Source organism: Scylla paramamosain, chromosome 5, assembly GCF_035594125.1.
Source record: "Scylla paramamosain isolate STU-SP2022 chromosome 5, ASM3559412v1, whole genome shotgun sequence".
Classification (NCBI taxonomy): domain Eukaryota; kingdom Metazoa; phylum Arthropoda; class Malacostraca; order Decapoda; family Portunidae; genus Scylla; species Scylla paramamosain.
Genome location: NC_087155.1, coordinates 30,195,056 through 30,210,055, shown reverse-complemented (window position 1 = coordinate 30,210,055; position 15,000 = coordinate 30,195,056). Strand labels below are relative to the sequence as shown.

Sequence of the window (15,000 nt, the reverse complement as noted above, 5' to 3'; positions counted from 1 at the left end):
TAAGTTTTGTAGTTGGGCTCCTTTCTGCTTCTTTATGCTTCGCTCAGTCACTTACGTCATCGCGGTGTAAAAAAAAATCTGCATTGTACTTTTTTTCTTTTGATTTTATTTTTATTGTCATTCATCCGCTTTGCAGAGAGAGAGAGAGAGAGAGAGAGAGAGAGAGAGAGAGAGAGAGAGAGAGAGAGAGAGAGAGAGAGAGAGAGAGAGAGAGAGAGAGAGAGAGAGAAACTAACCATCCCACAGACAGTAGCAACACACATCAGATTTATACAATAGAACTCATTAAACAACCACAATTACTTATCTTCTATCCCATGTTGACCCCAAAACCCAAACTTTCTTACAAACTCCACCTTAGGACTGTTATAGGGAAGGCCAAGGGGGCGGCAGAGGTCCTTCCTTGTTGCCCCAGAAGACACCAAGACCGACTCACATGGATTTTGTAGACTTGGGTGGCGATGCGCTGGTGAGCCGAACGTGTTGGCGTGTTGAGCTGTGATTTTGTGGGTTTAAGAAAATCTGCAGTGACACCGGAATAGAGGAAGAAAAGAGGAGTGTCAGGGTTAAGAGGAAGTGTGGGGGAGGGAAAGAAAAGGAAGGAGGAAATGGAGGAATAGTAAGTGAAGAGGAGAAGGCTAAGAAAGTTGAGGAGGAAAAATAAGAGCAATCACAACAACAGCAACAACAATAACAATAACAACAGCAGTAGCAACAACAACAACAACAATAACAAGAACAAGGAAAAGAAAGGAAAAAGAAGTTTATAGTAAATATTTAGAACAGGAGCAGGAAGAGAAGGAAAAAATAACAAGAACAAGAAAAGAAGAAAAGAACAGAAAAAAAAATTAAAAGAAGAAACGAAAAATGTGAAAGAGAAAAAAAAAGAAACAGGATGAAAAAAGACATGCAGGAAGTTGGGAGAGGCACGGGAGAATAATGAGAAAAAGAAGCAGCAAGAATATACGATAAGAGAAGGATATGAAAAATGGCTTAAGAAGAAGAAGAAGAAAGGAGCAGAGGAGAAGAGAGAGAGAGAGAGAGAGAGAGAGAGAGAGAGAGAGAGAGAGAGAGAGAGAGAGAGAGAGAGAGAGAGAGAGAGTTGTCTTCCGTGATAGGTTCTCATCGGAGCCCGTTACCCTGGAGGAGGTTGAAGAGCCGCTCCTTGACCCTACACTATCCCATGCTCCCCCCCTCTCTCTCTCTCTCTCTCTCTCTCTCTCTCTCTCTCTCTCTCTCTCTCTCTCTCTCTCTCTCTCTCTCTCTCTCTCTCTCTCTCTCTCTCTCTAATACCACGCCCTTCTCCTCCGCCGCCAGCAGCGTCCAGACCGGAAACAACAGCTGGGAATCTCACGGAAAAGAAGATAATGGAGACGTGCAATGAGGCGAAAATGAAGGAATTATGGCTTCTCTCTCTCTCTCTCTCTCTCTCTCTCTCTCTCTCTCTCTCTCTCTCTCTCTCTCTCTCTCTCTCTCTCTCTCTCTCGCGCGCGCGCGCGCGCGCGCCCCGCTAAGATGTCTTAACAATGATCATATATCCACGTTTTGTTTCAATCCACCATAAGTTATCCTCCCTCTCCTCCTTCTGCTTTGCTAGGTTAGGTCGCCTCGTGAGGACCGCAAGGTCTGTTATGGCCTGTGTTTCTGTGTAACTCTATGTAACTCCTCCTCCTCCTCCTCCTCCTCCTCCTCCTCCTCCTCCTCCTCTTCCTCCTCCTCTTCCTCCTCCTCTTCCTCCTCCTCCTCCTCCTGGCCGTCTTGCACAGGTTAATGCCTCCTGCCAGGCTCCTCCCACACCTGAATGGGGAAGCTGCTGTCGTGTTTGAGTTTACGGCAGGCAAACAACTGGTCAGACGGCGTTAAGTAGGTGAGGGTAATGCCGCACTCCGCTGAGTGGATGTTCCTCCTGAAGAACGATGAGTATCGCCTGGAGGTGAAGTTCATGTTATCAGTTAAAGAGGGAAGAACAGGCGGAGGAGGCTCAGCCAGCTAGAACGTGCCTGCCTCGCCTCGCTAGCAGCACCCTCAGGCCCGTGTTGCCGGTGACGGTGACGGCGGCACACCAGGAGTCACAGGGCCAGTAGACAGTGCCTTGATAAACACATTCGATCCCGATGCCTGGGTGTGTCAAAGTACCGGCCACGTTAGAGGTTTCGAACACGGGTGAGCCATCGATCCAGGTCCGCGTTGCGCCAGACGGACTCCTTACCACATCCCTCTGGCCGAGAGAGGCGTTACCTCCCCGTAGATTCACCTGCTGTAAATACACTGCTGCCCTGATCTTCTTTTTGCTTCCTTTGGGGAGTTTTAATTTCCAGCTGCTGTATTAAAAGGGTAATGGGATTTTTCACAACGAGCGGCGTCCTTCTGAAAGTTTGATGCGTCGAGTGTTGCCATACCAGGGTCTGCCTAAGTTCTCCAGCGTTCCAAGCTTGTATCCGAACAACAGTGGGCCAATTCCAGTTGTCCTGAGCGCGCGGCAGTTGACGCTGCGGTGCCTCGGAGGACACAGCCGCTGCACTGCCCCTCATCGCTCCGTCCTGCCTCACACCTCCCGCGGATTCCACCGCCAGGAGCTTGTGGGTCCGTCGTCCTTTGGAACAGTACCTCACGACGCCGATAACTTCCATTTTTCGCGCCTTCGCCAGGATGGAGCTGCAGAACCCTCACTTCCCACTCCGGGATGACCTATTTTAGCCTCAGTAAATGTTTACTTCCCGATTTTCCGTTTCTTGCGGCGAGATTCTCAAATTGCACAGCATTTGGCGCCTGAATGGTAATCAGCATGTGTCAGAGGCAAGGAAGTGCAAGCAGTGCCTCTCCGCTCCTGTGAAGCATCCCGGTTGATGAAGCCTGTCTAGAGTAACGTGGAAGATGCTTGAGCCTTCCTGATATTGGTTGGTTATTGACTATTTCAGCAGTATAGACTGGAGGAGCGTGAGGGCGTGTGTGGTGTATCGGTGAAAGCACAGGCCTGGAATACTGGTACACCTGGGCAGGCGGGCGTGTGAAGGACCCGCCATCAGCCCTCCCCAGGACTTCCCCACCGCAGGAGAGAACTTGTGTGGAAAAGATGACTCTCCAGTGATCAGAAAGGAAAGGCAATCTATAGAATCGACAGTGATAGAACAGCAGCAGTGAATAACGGTGGCGGTAGCGAGGGTCGGTGGAGTGAAGTGCTGCTGCAGCATCGACGCGCCCCCCGCCAGCCTGCCGGAAGTGCCAACACAACACATGTAAAAACAAACAGGGCAAACAAGGCGCACCTCTGCTGAGCCTCAACATTGTACGGCTGTGCGGGGAACTGGAGCGTGTGTACGTGTGTCTGTGTGTGTGTGTCTGTGAGAGTGTGTGAGTGTGGCGGCCCGCTGGGTGCTATGGAGGACGAGGAGTGAGACACACCAGCAATATGACCGCAGGCCGCCCGCACCCTCTTCCGCACACGCGCCCGCACGCAGACAATGATGGGGTTTAACCAGGGATACAACAAGCTCTTCACGCAGGTAAATAAGAGATTCTCACGCAACACCGATTTTCATGTCCACTTTACTCCGGTCCTTCCTTCCTTTCGCAGCCCTCGTGGACCATTGGACACACACACACACACACACACACACACACACACACACACACACACACACACACACACACACACACACACACACACACACACAACTCTTTCCAAACGTGAAGAGTACATGAAAACGTGTTTGTGCCCAGTATACTTGTGTGGCAGCACCGTCTCTGCACCGTCATCTTCGCCATCATCGTCACCGTCACCCCGTCATTACCGTGTCATTACTTACAGCAACGACACATCACCCTCCACTTCCCTCCTGCACCCCTTCGTCATTATGCTCTCTTTCCGCCATACTTTCAATTAACTGCCACAGGGAGGCTTTTTAATTTACAGTAATCTATTCTTCCTTCACCGATGATCACACAGGACACCCCGCGCACTGCGACACTAAACACTTAACACACTCAATTGCCTTACACTCACCATCACTGCCTGCCTCGCCCCCTGCCTCGCCCCCTGCCTCGCTGTCGTCGCCCCGTCAGTTAGCATGGCTCGTGGTGCGTGGGTACGGCACTCTCACAAATGGACTGGGTGATAAAATTAAGCGAAAATGCAGAGCTGGGGATGAATAGCGAATAGCTTCCTTTAGAGTCTCCACTTTGCCGCTTGACTAAATTCGTGTTTATTATCTGAGGGAAGAATACGTCAGCTGACGCCACCAAGCCTCGAGCCAAGAGCTGACAGACCCGTGTGGCAGGCCAGGGAGAGAGAGAGAGAGAGAGAGAGAGAGAGAGAGAGAGAGAGAGAGAGAGAGAGAGAGAGAGAGAGAGAGAGAGAGAGAGAGAGAGAGTACACTCACACACACACACACACACACACACACACACACACACACACACACACACACAGAGAGAGAGAGAGAGAGAGAGAGAGAGAGAGAGAGAGAGAGAGAGAGAGAGAGAGAGAGAGAGAGAGAGAGAGAGAGAGAGAGAACCAAAGACTGACTCCTTTAACTTGAAGTAGGGATTGGGTTAGGAAGTTAGAGAGAGAGAGAGAGAGAGAGAGAGAGAGAGAGAGAGAGAGAGAGAGAGAGAGAGAGAGAGAGAGAGAGAGAGAGAGAGAGAGAGAGAGAGTACACACACACACACACACACACACACACACAGAGAGAGAGAGAGAGAGAGAGAGAGAGAGAGAGAGAGAGAGAGAGAGAGAGAGAGAGAGAGAGAGAGAGAGAGAGAGAGAGAGAGAGAGAGAGAGAACCAAAGACTGACTCCTTTAACTTGAAGTAGGGATTGGTTTAGGAAATTAGAGAGAGAGAGAGAGAGAGAGAGAGAGAGAGAGAGAGAGAGAGAGAGAGAGAGAGAGAGAGAGAGAGAGAGAGAGAGAGAGAGAGAATCGTTTGAAAACAGTGTGTGTGTGTGTGTGTGTGTGTGTGAAGGTACGGACTGGCGGGATGGACGTGGGTGGTGGTCATAGGCGGTGTAATCGATGTGGGTGTAGGCGGAAGGACTGCGTGGGTGGAGGGAGTAGCCTTGGGTGCTACAGGGCGTCCTGCCGCTCGGCGTGGGAGGGGAAAGATGTGTGGGTGTAATAGTCGTATCTTGTGAGGGGGCGGAGAAAGGGTGCGCGGCATAGATAAATATGAGGGTATTGGTGAGCGTTGATATTAGTGAGTGAGTGGAAAATAATGAGAGAGAGAGAGAGAGAGAGAGAGAGAGAGAGAGAGAGAGAGAGAGAGAGAGAGAGAGAGAGAGAGAGAGAGAGAGAGAGAGAGAGTTTTTTTACATAATTATTACTTACATGAAACTTCGCAGCATGTGTTGGTTCTGAGTTAACTACTAGCTGCACAACAGCCCAGGTAGTACCCCGCCCTGGTTACACGCCCACCTCAAGTACTCCTCTCCAAGTCCTAAAGATCCCCACCACGCCCATGGACACTCTCGACCTTCAGGAGGAAGAGTTCACACACACACACACACACACACACACACACACACACACACACACACACACACACACACACACACACACACACACACACACACGACTCCTTCAGTTGTATACGATACGATGCCAAATGACAAGATGAAGGATAGCGCGTTCTCTCTCTGGTGTGGTAGAGATGTGGTTTTTGTAGTGTGGTGTTGTGTGGATGTTATATAGAAATGCTCTGTGTATTATATTTAGGTGTGGTGTGAGTTTACCGGCAGCAGCAGCTACACTAGAAGCCGATGTGCTGGTTGGTGGTCGGTCGGTGGCTAACAGCTGCGGTGTATCATATAAATACTCTCTCTCTCCTATTACTGTTCATCTCTCCTCTCCCTTCTCCTGTGATTCTTTTTCTTATTCCTCTCTTCCTCTTATATTTTCTGTTCTATTTCTGTTCTTAGTCTTTGTCGCCTCAGCCAACCTTCCACTTTTTTTTTTCTCCTTTTCCTCAATCGTATTTTAATCTATTGAAATTCACTAATTGCATCTTCACTTTTATCTTCCAAGGCTCCTTAAAATATTGCTGTCCTGTTTTGTTTTTGTTTTTGTTCGGAAGATTAACGTTTATGGCCTCGTTTGTATGTTGTGTCTAGAGTTCACTGCTTTTCTTTCTTTCTTTTTTTTCTGTATAATTTTTCATATCTACCACTCCTGTTGCTTTATTTGCTCTCCCAGGCACGTCTTCTTTGCCTTCCTTTACAGCGTCGTCTTTCTTTCTCCTCTTATATAATTTCCTGTAAGTTTCTCGGCATCACTTTTCTTTACTTTAGATTCTGCGGTCTATACCATTCGTCCGTTTTCTTTGGTCTGTCTGTCTCTCTCTCTCTCTCTCTCTCTCTCTCTCTCTCTCTCTCTCTCTCTCTCTCTCTCTCTCTCTCTCTCTCTCTCTCTCTCTCTCTCTCTCTCTCTCTCTCTCTCTCTCTCTCTCTCTCTCTCTCTCTCTCTCTCTCTCTCTCGCGGCCTTGGGGACCAGCGTTTAGGGGAGACGGACCCGGGGAGACACAACACTCGGCGGGGAAAAACCGGGTGACTCGCGAGGCACATAGGCAAGAAGAGCTGTGACTGGGAAGGGACTTTTAAGCAGGGCGGTGACAGGGTTGACGCACGGGGCGATAAAAATCAGGGGCAGTGGACAGGGACGCGGTAGTTGGCTGGTGTCACCGCTGTTTTTCCCTGGGTGTGCGAAGGCCACGCGGGCTAGAGGTGGCCAAGGCGAATGGCAGTGTTTGCGACGTTTGGCGGAGTCCGTAGGTGCGAAGGGAGGGAGGTAATGAGCAAATGAGGAGTCAGGCAGGCAAAGGTGTGTTTAGGATGCAGTTTGGGTTCGTCCATCACCTCTAGAGGACAACTTCGCGGGTGGTATAGTTTGGCCGTGGAGGCAAATTGTGAGTTGCGACTCGCGAGCCAACTTTATCTCAGGCATGGATTTATGTTCCACTCCCAGCGCTGCCTTAAGAACAGTTTTCGCAGCGGTGCTTGGAGGCTACTGCCGCAGAGCTTTTGTCGTGGGTGGAAATAATAGTTATGTGATGACAGAATTGTGGTGCGCGGTGTGGCGGATATTTGCACAAGGGTTGTCTTGGCTTCGGGATGTGTTTATTTGTGGAGGATTATGTTTTATGCCAATTTAGGTGAGGGGTGCACCTCCTCCAAGGAAGATATTGTGTTTTTATTTTATTTTTATTTCATTGTCGCTACTTATCCTTCAAACCGCTGAGAAAGTGAGGCGCCTCATGCGTGAGTCATCAGTACCGTCTGTGGCAGTCAGTTTCCAGCGTCCCGATGCCGCCTCGTCACGAAGACACCGACGCTCCTCCCCTGGTGTGGGGGAAACGTCAAGGTTTTCTTGAAATTAGTGTGTGGGGGGTGGTTGTTGTGGGTGTGCATGCATGCAAGTGTATGCGCGCGATTTAGAAAGTTGTGGGTGTAGATGGGCATGCATGTAAGTGCGTGCATACGCGCTCATTTATGGACGAATCTGCATGCATTCATGCAAACATGAACACATCGCTAACGCCGACCCTCCTCGCCTTCCTCATCGCGTTTTTATTACTCCTCGTTATTTTCTCCTACTCCTCTGATTCTTTCCTACTTCTTATTGTTACTCTTATTATTGCTATTATTATCATTATTGCTATTATTATAATTATTATTATTATTATTATTATTATTATTATTATTATTATTTTATTATTATTATTATTATTATTATTATTATTATTGCTACTACTATTATTATTATTATTATTATTATTATTATTATTATTATTATTATTATTATTATTATTATTATTATTATTATTATAATTCCTCCTCCTCCTCCTACTCCTCCTCCTCCTCCTCCTCCTCCTCCTCCTCATCATCATCATCATCATCATCATCATCATCATCATCATCATCTTCTTCTTCTTCTTCTTCTTCTTCTTCTTCTTCTTCTTCTTCTTCTTCTTCTTCTTCTTCTTCTTCTTCTTCTTCTTCTTCTTCTTCTTTCATCAGCATCATCATTATCTTCTTCTTCTTCTTCTTCTTCTTCTTCTTCTTCTTCTTCTTCTTCTTCTTCTTCTTCTTCTTCTTCTTCTTCTTCTTCTTCTTCTTCTTCTTCTTCTTCTGCTTCTTCTTCTTCTTTTTTTCATCAGCATCATCATTATCTTCTTCTTCTTCTTCTTCTTCTTCTTCTTCTTCTTCTTCTTCTTCTTCTTCTTCTTCTTCTTCTTCTTCTTCTTCTTCTTCTTCTTCTTCTTCTTCTTCTTCTTCTTCTTCTTCTTCTTTTTTTCATCAGCATCATCATTATCTTCTTCTTCTTCTTCTTCTTCTTCTTCTTCTTCTTCTTCTTCTTCTTCTTCTTCTTCTTCTTCTTCTTCTTCTTCTTCTCCTCCTCCTCCTCCTCCTCCTCCTCCTCCTCCTCCTCCTCCTCCTCCTCCTCCTCTACGTCTTCCTGCCAGCACTCAGTTTCCTGACCAGTGGCGTGGCCTTGACCCAGTTAAATAAGGGGCAGGAAGATGGCAATTCACTGCCGGCCGTACCTCTTTTCTCTCGTATGTTGGTGTCTGGGCAAATAGGCGTCGTTTGAAATTGTCGTCCATCCTCGCCTTTGGGGGTGGACGTGAGGAAGGAGGGGCGAGAGGGCTGTTTTGTGTGACGGGTCCAGGGGCGTGAGAGGTGCGTGTAGTAGCTTTCACAGGTGTGGCCGGGAGAGCATCATGTCATTAAGAAGAGTAAGTTTGGGTCACAAGTGTTGCGCTGCCCCGCCGGTGTCCAGCAGTGTTGTGGCAGCATTACTACTACACTGGCCTCCTCTTGTGGGACTAGTAGCGCCTGGGATGGTGCCCCGTCCTTACCCACCTCCCCAGCCCACCTTACCTGCGCCCACACGCCCTCGCAAGTCAGTCTCCAGCCGTCATGTCGGTTGTAGGTGGCGCAGAGGGGCCCTTCGGCTACCGGATGTTGGTAACTCAGGATTTAATTTATGTATGCCCACTCTTTATGTGTGTGTGTGTGTGTGTGTGTGTGTGTGTGTGTGTGTGTGTGTGTGTGTGTGTGTGTGTGTGTGTGTGTGTGTGTTTATGCCAGCAGTGTTTGCACTCTGAGTTTAGCGAAGCGATGGTGTTGTTAATTTACTCGTAGCAATTGCTTCTCAACCTCGAGGGGATGTGTTCGAGTCCCGCACAGGCCTGAGTGGCTTAACAAAGCAGCCGTGGGCTCTTTAGTCTCAGATTTGTGTTACCCTGTGTCTGTGGCGGCGAGAGGCGAGCTCCTCACTTAAACAACTCTTAATAGAGCACTAAACAGGCTAAACTCTGGCCTTACCTATCAGAAAGGCAGGCTCGATTCCTGCTTAACCCAAGTGGTTTTGAAGGAACATGTGTACGTTGCCTCCCGGCTGTGTGTCATGAGCTTCCGACACAACCACTGGCAACCTCCACAGTATCTGCTCGCGTAAGCACTGACTGCGCCATCTCTTTTAATGAACCCTGGTGATGACGGTAACGATTAAATAGTGTATTCTCTGAACTCTCTCTCTCTCTCTCTCTCTCTCTCTCTCTCTCTCTCTCTCTCTCTCTCTCTCTCTCTCTCTCTCTCTCTCTCTCTCTCTCTCTCTCTCTCTCTCTCTGTGTGTGTGTGTGTGTGTGTGTGTGTGTGTGTGTGTGTGTGTGTGTGTGTGTGTGTGTGTGCTAATGGAAGGAGGAACGAGGTCACACGTGTTCCAGCGGCTGAACACCTCCTCTGGGGCAGCTACCCCGCTCCTTTCACCTTTACCCTCACCTTCCTTCACTGCTCATTGGGGAAGGTCATGTCGCGGAAAGAGAGAGAGAGAGAGAGAGAGAGAGAGAGAGAGAGAGAGAGAGAGAGAGAGAGAGAGAGAGAGAGAGAGAGAGAGAGAGAGAGAGAGAGAGAGAGAGAGAGAGAGAGAGATCATCGTGCAGAAAAACAGAAGCAAGACCTTGGAGATCTGGAGCAGGAAAAATGACAAGAAGTTGGGGGAAACGAAGAGTGAGGAGAAGATGACAAGCGGCAGCGAAGAAGGATAAAGAAAAGGGAGAGGGAGAGGGGAAAATGTCAGCGAATGAGGAAGAGGGAAAAGCTGACACACCTACTTTCTCTCATGAACTTCAGATAATTTACTCCTTTAGTCGTGGGGAGTGATGTTATGAGTCATGGAGCGTGGGAGTGAGACAGAGTGTGTTCCGAGAGACGGGAAGTGTGTGAGGGGAAGAGGAAGTCAGTATAGCAAGGAGTGTTTTGAAAGGGAAAGAGAGTATGTGAATGAAACGGAGTGTCTGAGTGGGAGAGTAAATGTAGGAGTGGTGCAGGGAGTGAGAGAGTGAGGCAGGGAGTGTTCTGAGAGGGACAGGAAATGTAGGAACGGTGCAGGGAGTGAGTGAGTGGGGAGTGGAGGGTTTTGAGAAGGGCAGGAAGTGTTCTGAGAGAGAGATAGGGAATGTGAGAGGGGCAGGGAGAGTGTGAGAGGGGCAGGAAGTGTAGGAGTGGGGCAGGGAATGTTCTGAGAGGGGCAGGAAGTGTAGGAGTGGTGCAGCGAGTGTGCGGGAGGGTAAGGAGTAAGGACTCGGTGGGGGATGAGCCGCGGGGACACACAGCATTGCCTGACCAGAGTTATTGATTCGCCAAGTCTGTGAGGCTTAGAGAGGGGACACGTGCGGTTTCCTCTCTCTCTCTCTCTCTCTCTCTCTCTCTCTCTCTCTCTCTCTCTCTCTCTCTCTCTCTCGTGGAGGTGACGTGTAGATGATGATGGCTGCTGACGAGGAGGAAAGGAAGATTCTATAGATTCCCAACAGCAGGTGACGCAGCAGTGATAGCCGGCATGGGAGGGGGCGGGAAAGTGACGGAGGGTGATGGGAGGTGACGGGATGATTGCATTGGTGTTGGTGGTGGAGCGATAATCCTATTTGTATTGTGGTGGTGGTGGTGGTGATGGTGGGTGTGGTCATGGTGGTGGTGGTGGTGGTGGTGGTGGAAACTGTGGTGATGTAACAAGGTAGTGGAGTAATTGGTGTTTTTTTTTTTTTTTTTCCTAATTTGTTTCCTCTCTCTCTCTCTCTCATTTTATTCTTTCCTTCTCGTTATTTTGTCGTTTTTTTTGCTTTATTCGTTTAACTAAGTGGTGTTTCTGTGATTTATTTATTTTTCTCATTTATCTATTTATCTTATTTCTCACCTTTCAATTCCCACTTAATCTTTACTCGTTTCCTCACTTCATTTATTCATTTTTGCCAACTTGTCTCTCTTTATGCATCATTTGCTACCGATCTCCTTCCGTAATTCTTTTTTTGATTAATTTCATTGTTTCTTCCTTCTTTCCATCCCTTTTCCTATCATGCTCATTATTTCCTCATTATTCTTCCATCACTTTCCTTTCCTTTCTTTCCATTTCTTCTTCCTCTTCCTTTCTTCCTTCCTTTCATTCATTTCCCTCTCTCACACTAATTTTTTCTTCATCATTGTTTCTCCTCGTCATTCTTTCATCATTTTTCTTTTCTCCCATTTTCCTCCATTTCTTCGTCCTTTTCCTCCCTTCTCTTCCTCCCCTCTTACTCTGACACTCGTTCTTCCCTCATTATTGTCTTTCCTCTCCCATTCTTTCTCCACTTTCTCTCTTTTAACTTTCTTTCTCTCCATTTCTTCATTTTCTTTCCTTCTTTCCAACCTTTTTCCTCTTGCACTCATTCTTTCCTCATTATTGTCTTTCCTCTCCCATTATTTTCATCACTTTTCTTTCCTTTCCTTTCTTTCTCCATTTCTTCGTGCTCTCCCCCTCCTCTCATCCTCTCGTCCTCTCCTCCTCTCCTCACCCTCTTCAGCGGCACCTCTCTCATCATCTCTGTCCCTCATGTCAACACCAGTCGCTGCGGAGCTCTTGTTACGAGATGTGTGTGTGTGTGTGTGTGTGTGTGTGTGTGTGTGTGTGTATGTGTATATCTGTTGTCTTGTCTTTACTGTTCTCTCGACCTTGAATTTATTTGTGGTCTTGTGTTTATAGAGAAAAATTTGTGGGTTTCGTTTCTTGGTGATGGAGAGAGAGAGAGAGAGAGAGAGAGAGAGAGAGAGAGAGAGAGAGAGAGAGAGAGAGAGAGAGAGAGAGAGAGAGAGAGAGAGAGAGAGAGAGAGAGAGTTTGTCTTTCTGTTCTCGAAGCCTCCTATCGCTCCTTCGGGTGTCTGTCGGGCGACGCATCAGTAAAAAGACGAGAAAGGAGACAAGTGGCTAAAGAAGTGGTGATGTTGACCTTCTTAACGCGACCTTGGTCATGAGAGAGAGAGAGAGAGAGAGAGAGAGAGAGAGAGAGAGAGAGAGAGAGAGAGAGAGAGAGTTTCAAGACCATATTTCATCCGCTCTGGCATCTTAAGAGATTTACAAATCCCTCACGTATCCGTCCGTATTACACACAAGTTGTTTCAATCTCTCTCTCTCTCTCTCTCTCTCTCTCTCTCTCTCTCTCTCTCTCTCTCTCTCTCTCTCTCTCTCTCTCGTGGTCAGACCCAGCCCTCTTTTCACTCCTTCTCGTGTTAAGTCTTGCACACAATTATGATAATGAAGCTGTAATTGATAGACGGAGTGACTTAACGATTGGGGGAAAAACGATGGGGGTTGGCGGCAGGAGTCAGTCGAGGAGGAGGCGGAGTAGGAGGAAGAGGAGGAGGGGGAGGAGGAAGAGGGGGAGGGGGAGGAAGAGGGGAACTAGTGTGGTTTGCCAGGAGTAAGGGGGACCGGAGGAGGAGGAGGAGGAGGAGGAGGAGGCAGGTTACTCCAGCTCAGACAGGAGGAGGGAGGAAAGATATAAAGGAGCTTAGGGGAGGAGGGTGAGATAACTGGGTCACCATATTGGCATGTCACTTTCAGTTAATTTCTGTACGTTTTCTCTTCTCTTTTTATACTTCGTGTGTGTTACTTAATAGGTTCGTGAGCTGGCGAGGTCAGTGTGAGAGGGATAGGGTGCTCTTTAGAGAGAGAGAGAGAGAGAGAGAGAGAGAGAGAGAGAGAGAGAGAGAGAGAGAGAGAGAGAGAGAGAGAGAGAGAGAGAGAGGAAGATTCGGGCGGAGTGGGGGTGAGGGAGAAGAAACAGAGAACAGAAGGGAAAGTGAGAAGGGAAGGAATGGTAGAGAGGCTTGGTCAGGCGCCAACCCAGCGGCCGCCAGCTGTCCCCCTTTCCTCCCTCCCTCCCCTCAGCTCCCGCCAGCCCCTGTAGCCCCTCTTCAGCAGGACCCACTAAGTATTCCCGAGTAATGCTGTCTAGTCCAGTCGTCTCTGTGTCTCCTCTCCCAGCTCTCCCAAACCCGGGCTGCTCCTCTTCCTGCTAATGTTTTTATGTTTTGTTCAGGCTCTTCTACTTCTCTAGCACACCACCATCACCACCACTGCCGCACAGATGTTGGTAGTCGTGATAATTGTAATGGCGGTACTTAATAGACAGTGTTGTACTAAATTGATGGTTTTAATTATTTTTTTTTTTAGATTGTCATTATTCCTAAGCATGTGGTTCGTTAGTGGTGTGTATTTTTGGTGTTTCTTGTGCTCCTAGTGGGTGATTAAACTCGTTAGTGGTAATGGCAGGAGTTGGGCTGGTGGGGCTTGCAAAAAACTGGTACACACGTCAGGTTATGCCTAATGACGGACGTGGGGGCAGGATGATAAGATTACTGGTGGTGGTGGTGGTGGTGGTGGTGATGATCCTGTGGGACGAGAGGTGAGCATGGTAATGTAATAATGGGGGTGGAATTATAGTGGTGGTAATGGCTGTAAGGGGCATACGTAATGGTGGAAGGGAACATGTGAGCATAGTAGTAGTAGTAGTAGTAGTAGTAGTAGTAGTAGTAGTAACAAAAGTAGCAATAGCGTTAAGAGTAGAAATAGGAGGAGTAATGGTTCCAGTAGTAATAGTTGTAGTACTAGTAGTAGTGGTAGTAGTAGAAGTAGTTCCAGCAGTATTTTTACTAGTCGTAGTAAAATAATGCTAATAGCACACAAAATGGTTAATCTCCTTTATGTTCGCTGCAAGGACAGTGCAGGGAGAGAGGAGGAATATCATGAGGAGGCGGAAGAGGAGGAGGAGGAGAGGGAGGCTGCAGGATGAACGGAAAAAAATATACAGTAAAGGAGTAAGGAGAGATGAAGAATGTGAGAAAGAGGCAGAAATATGAGAGAATGAAAATGTGAAGTAAAGAGATGCTGAGAGAGAGAGAGAGAGAGAGAGAGAGAGAGAGAGAGAGAGAGAGAGAGAGAGAGAGAGAGAGAGAGAGAGAGAGAGAGAGAGAGATGACCACTGAAGGAGAAGTGTAGGCGACGCAAACTAATTAACTTTTATGTGCTGTCAAACTATCCACATTCCACATTACCCCTCGTGCTTCATCCACCGTGCTCTCCACTCCCATATATCCTCCAGTAATATCCTCATCCAACTCCACAGCATCCCTCCTTCCACACCCACTCCACTCACCACCCAGGGACTTCCATTGTTGGTGAAGGAAGAGGAAACATCAGGAAGGAAAGTATTCATTGACTGATGGGATGCTGTGGTGCTAATCCTCGGTCAGTCAGTCAGTCAGTCAGTCAGTCAGTCAGTCAGTCAGTCAGTCAGTCAGTCAGTCAGTTAGTCAGTCATTAGCGTGTATTCTTTTCTGTTCCTGTTTTCTGTTTTCTGTTTTATTCCTTTATGTTTGATATCCCATTTGTTTCTCTTTCTTCCTCTTACACACACACACACACACACACACACACACACACACACACACACACACACACACACACACACACACACACACACACACACACACACACACACACACACACACACACACACACACATTTCCTCCTATATAATTTGCTATACACGTAATACTCTACATCCACTCTTCTCTCTCTCTCTCTCTCTCTCTCTCTCTCTCTCTCTCTCTCTCTCTCTCTCTCTCTCTCTCTCTCTCTCTCTCTCTCTCTCTCTCTCTCTCTCTCTCTCTCTCTCTCTCTCTCTCCATCCCTC

At 47.8% G+C, this 15,000-nt stretch overlaps 1 protein-coding gene across 18 annotated transcripts in view; it reads left to right on the top strand.

The window, feature by feature from the left end:
* The window catches only part of LOC135100816 (voltage-dependent L-type calcium channel subunit beta-1-like), a 128,698-nt gene that overhangs the window by 39,910 nt on the left and 73,788 nt on the right, over nt 1-15,000 (top strand). The window contains exon 1 of one of the 18 annotated variants that reach the window (XM_064004181.1): nt 1,784-3,503. The exons of 16 other annotated variants lie outside the window; for them this stretch is intronic. In XM_064004181.1, coding sequence (XP_063860251.1) covers nt 3,462-3,503 — 42 coding nt within the window. In that variant the 5' untranslated portion in view covers nt 1,784-3,461. Of the gene's footprint in view, nt 1-1,783; nt 3,504-15,000 lie in introns of those variants that run through there. One more of the 18 variants, XM_064004182.1, reaches the window with a different exon arrangement.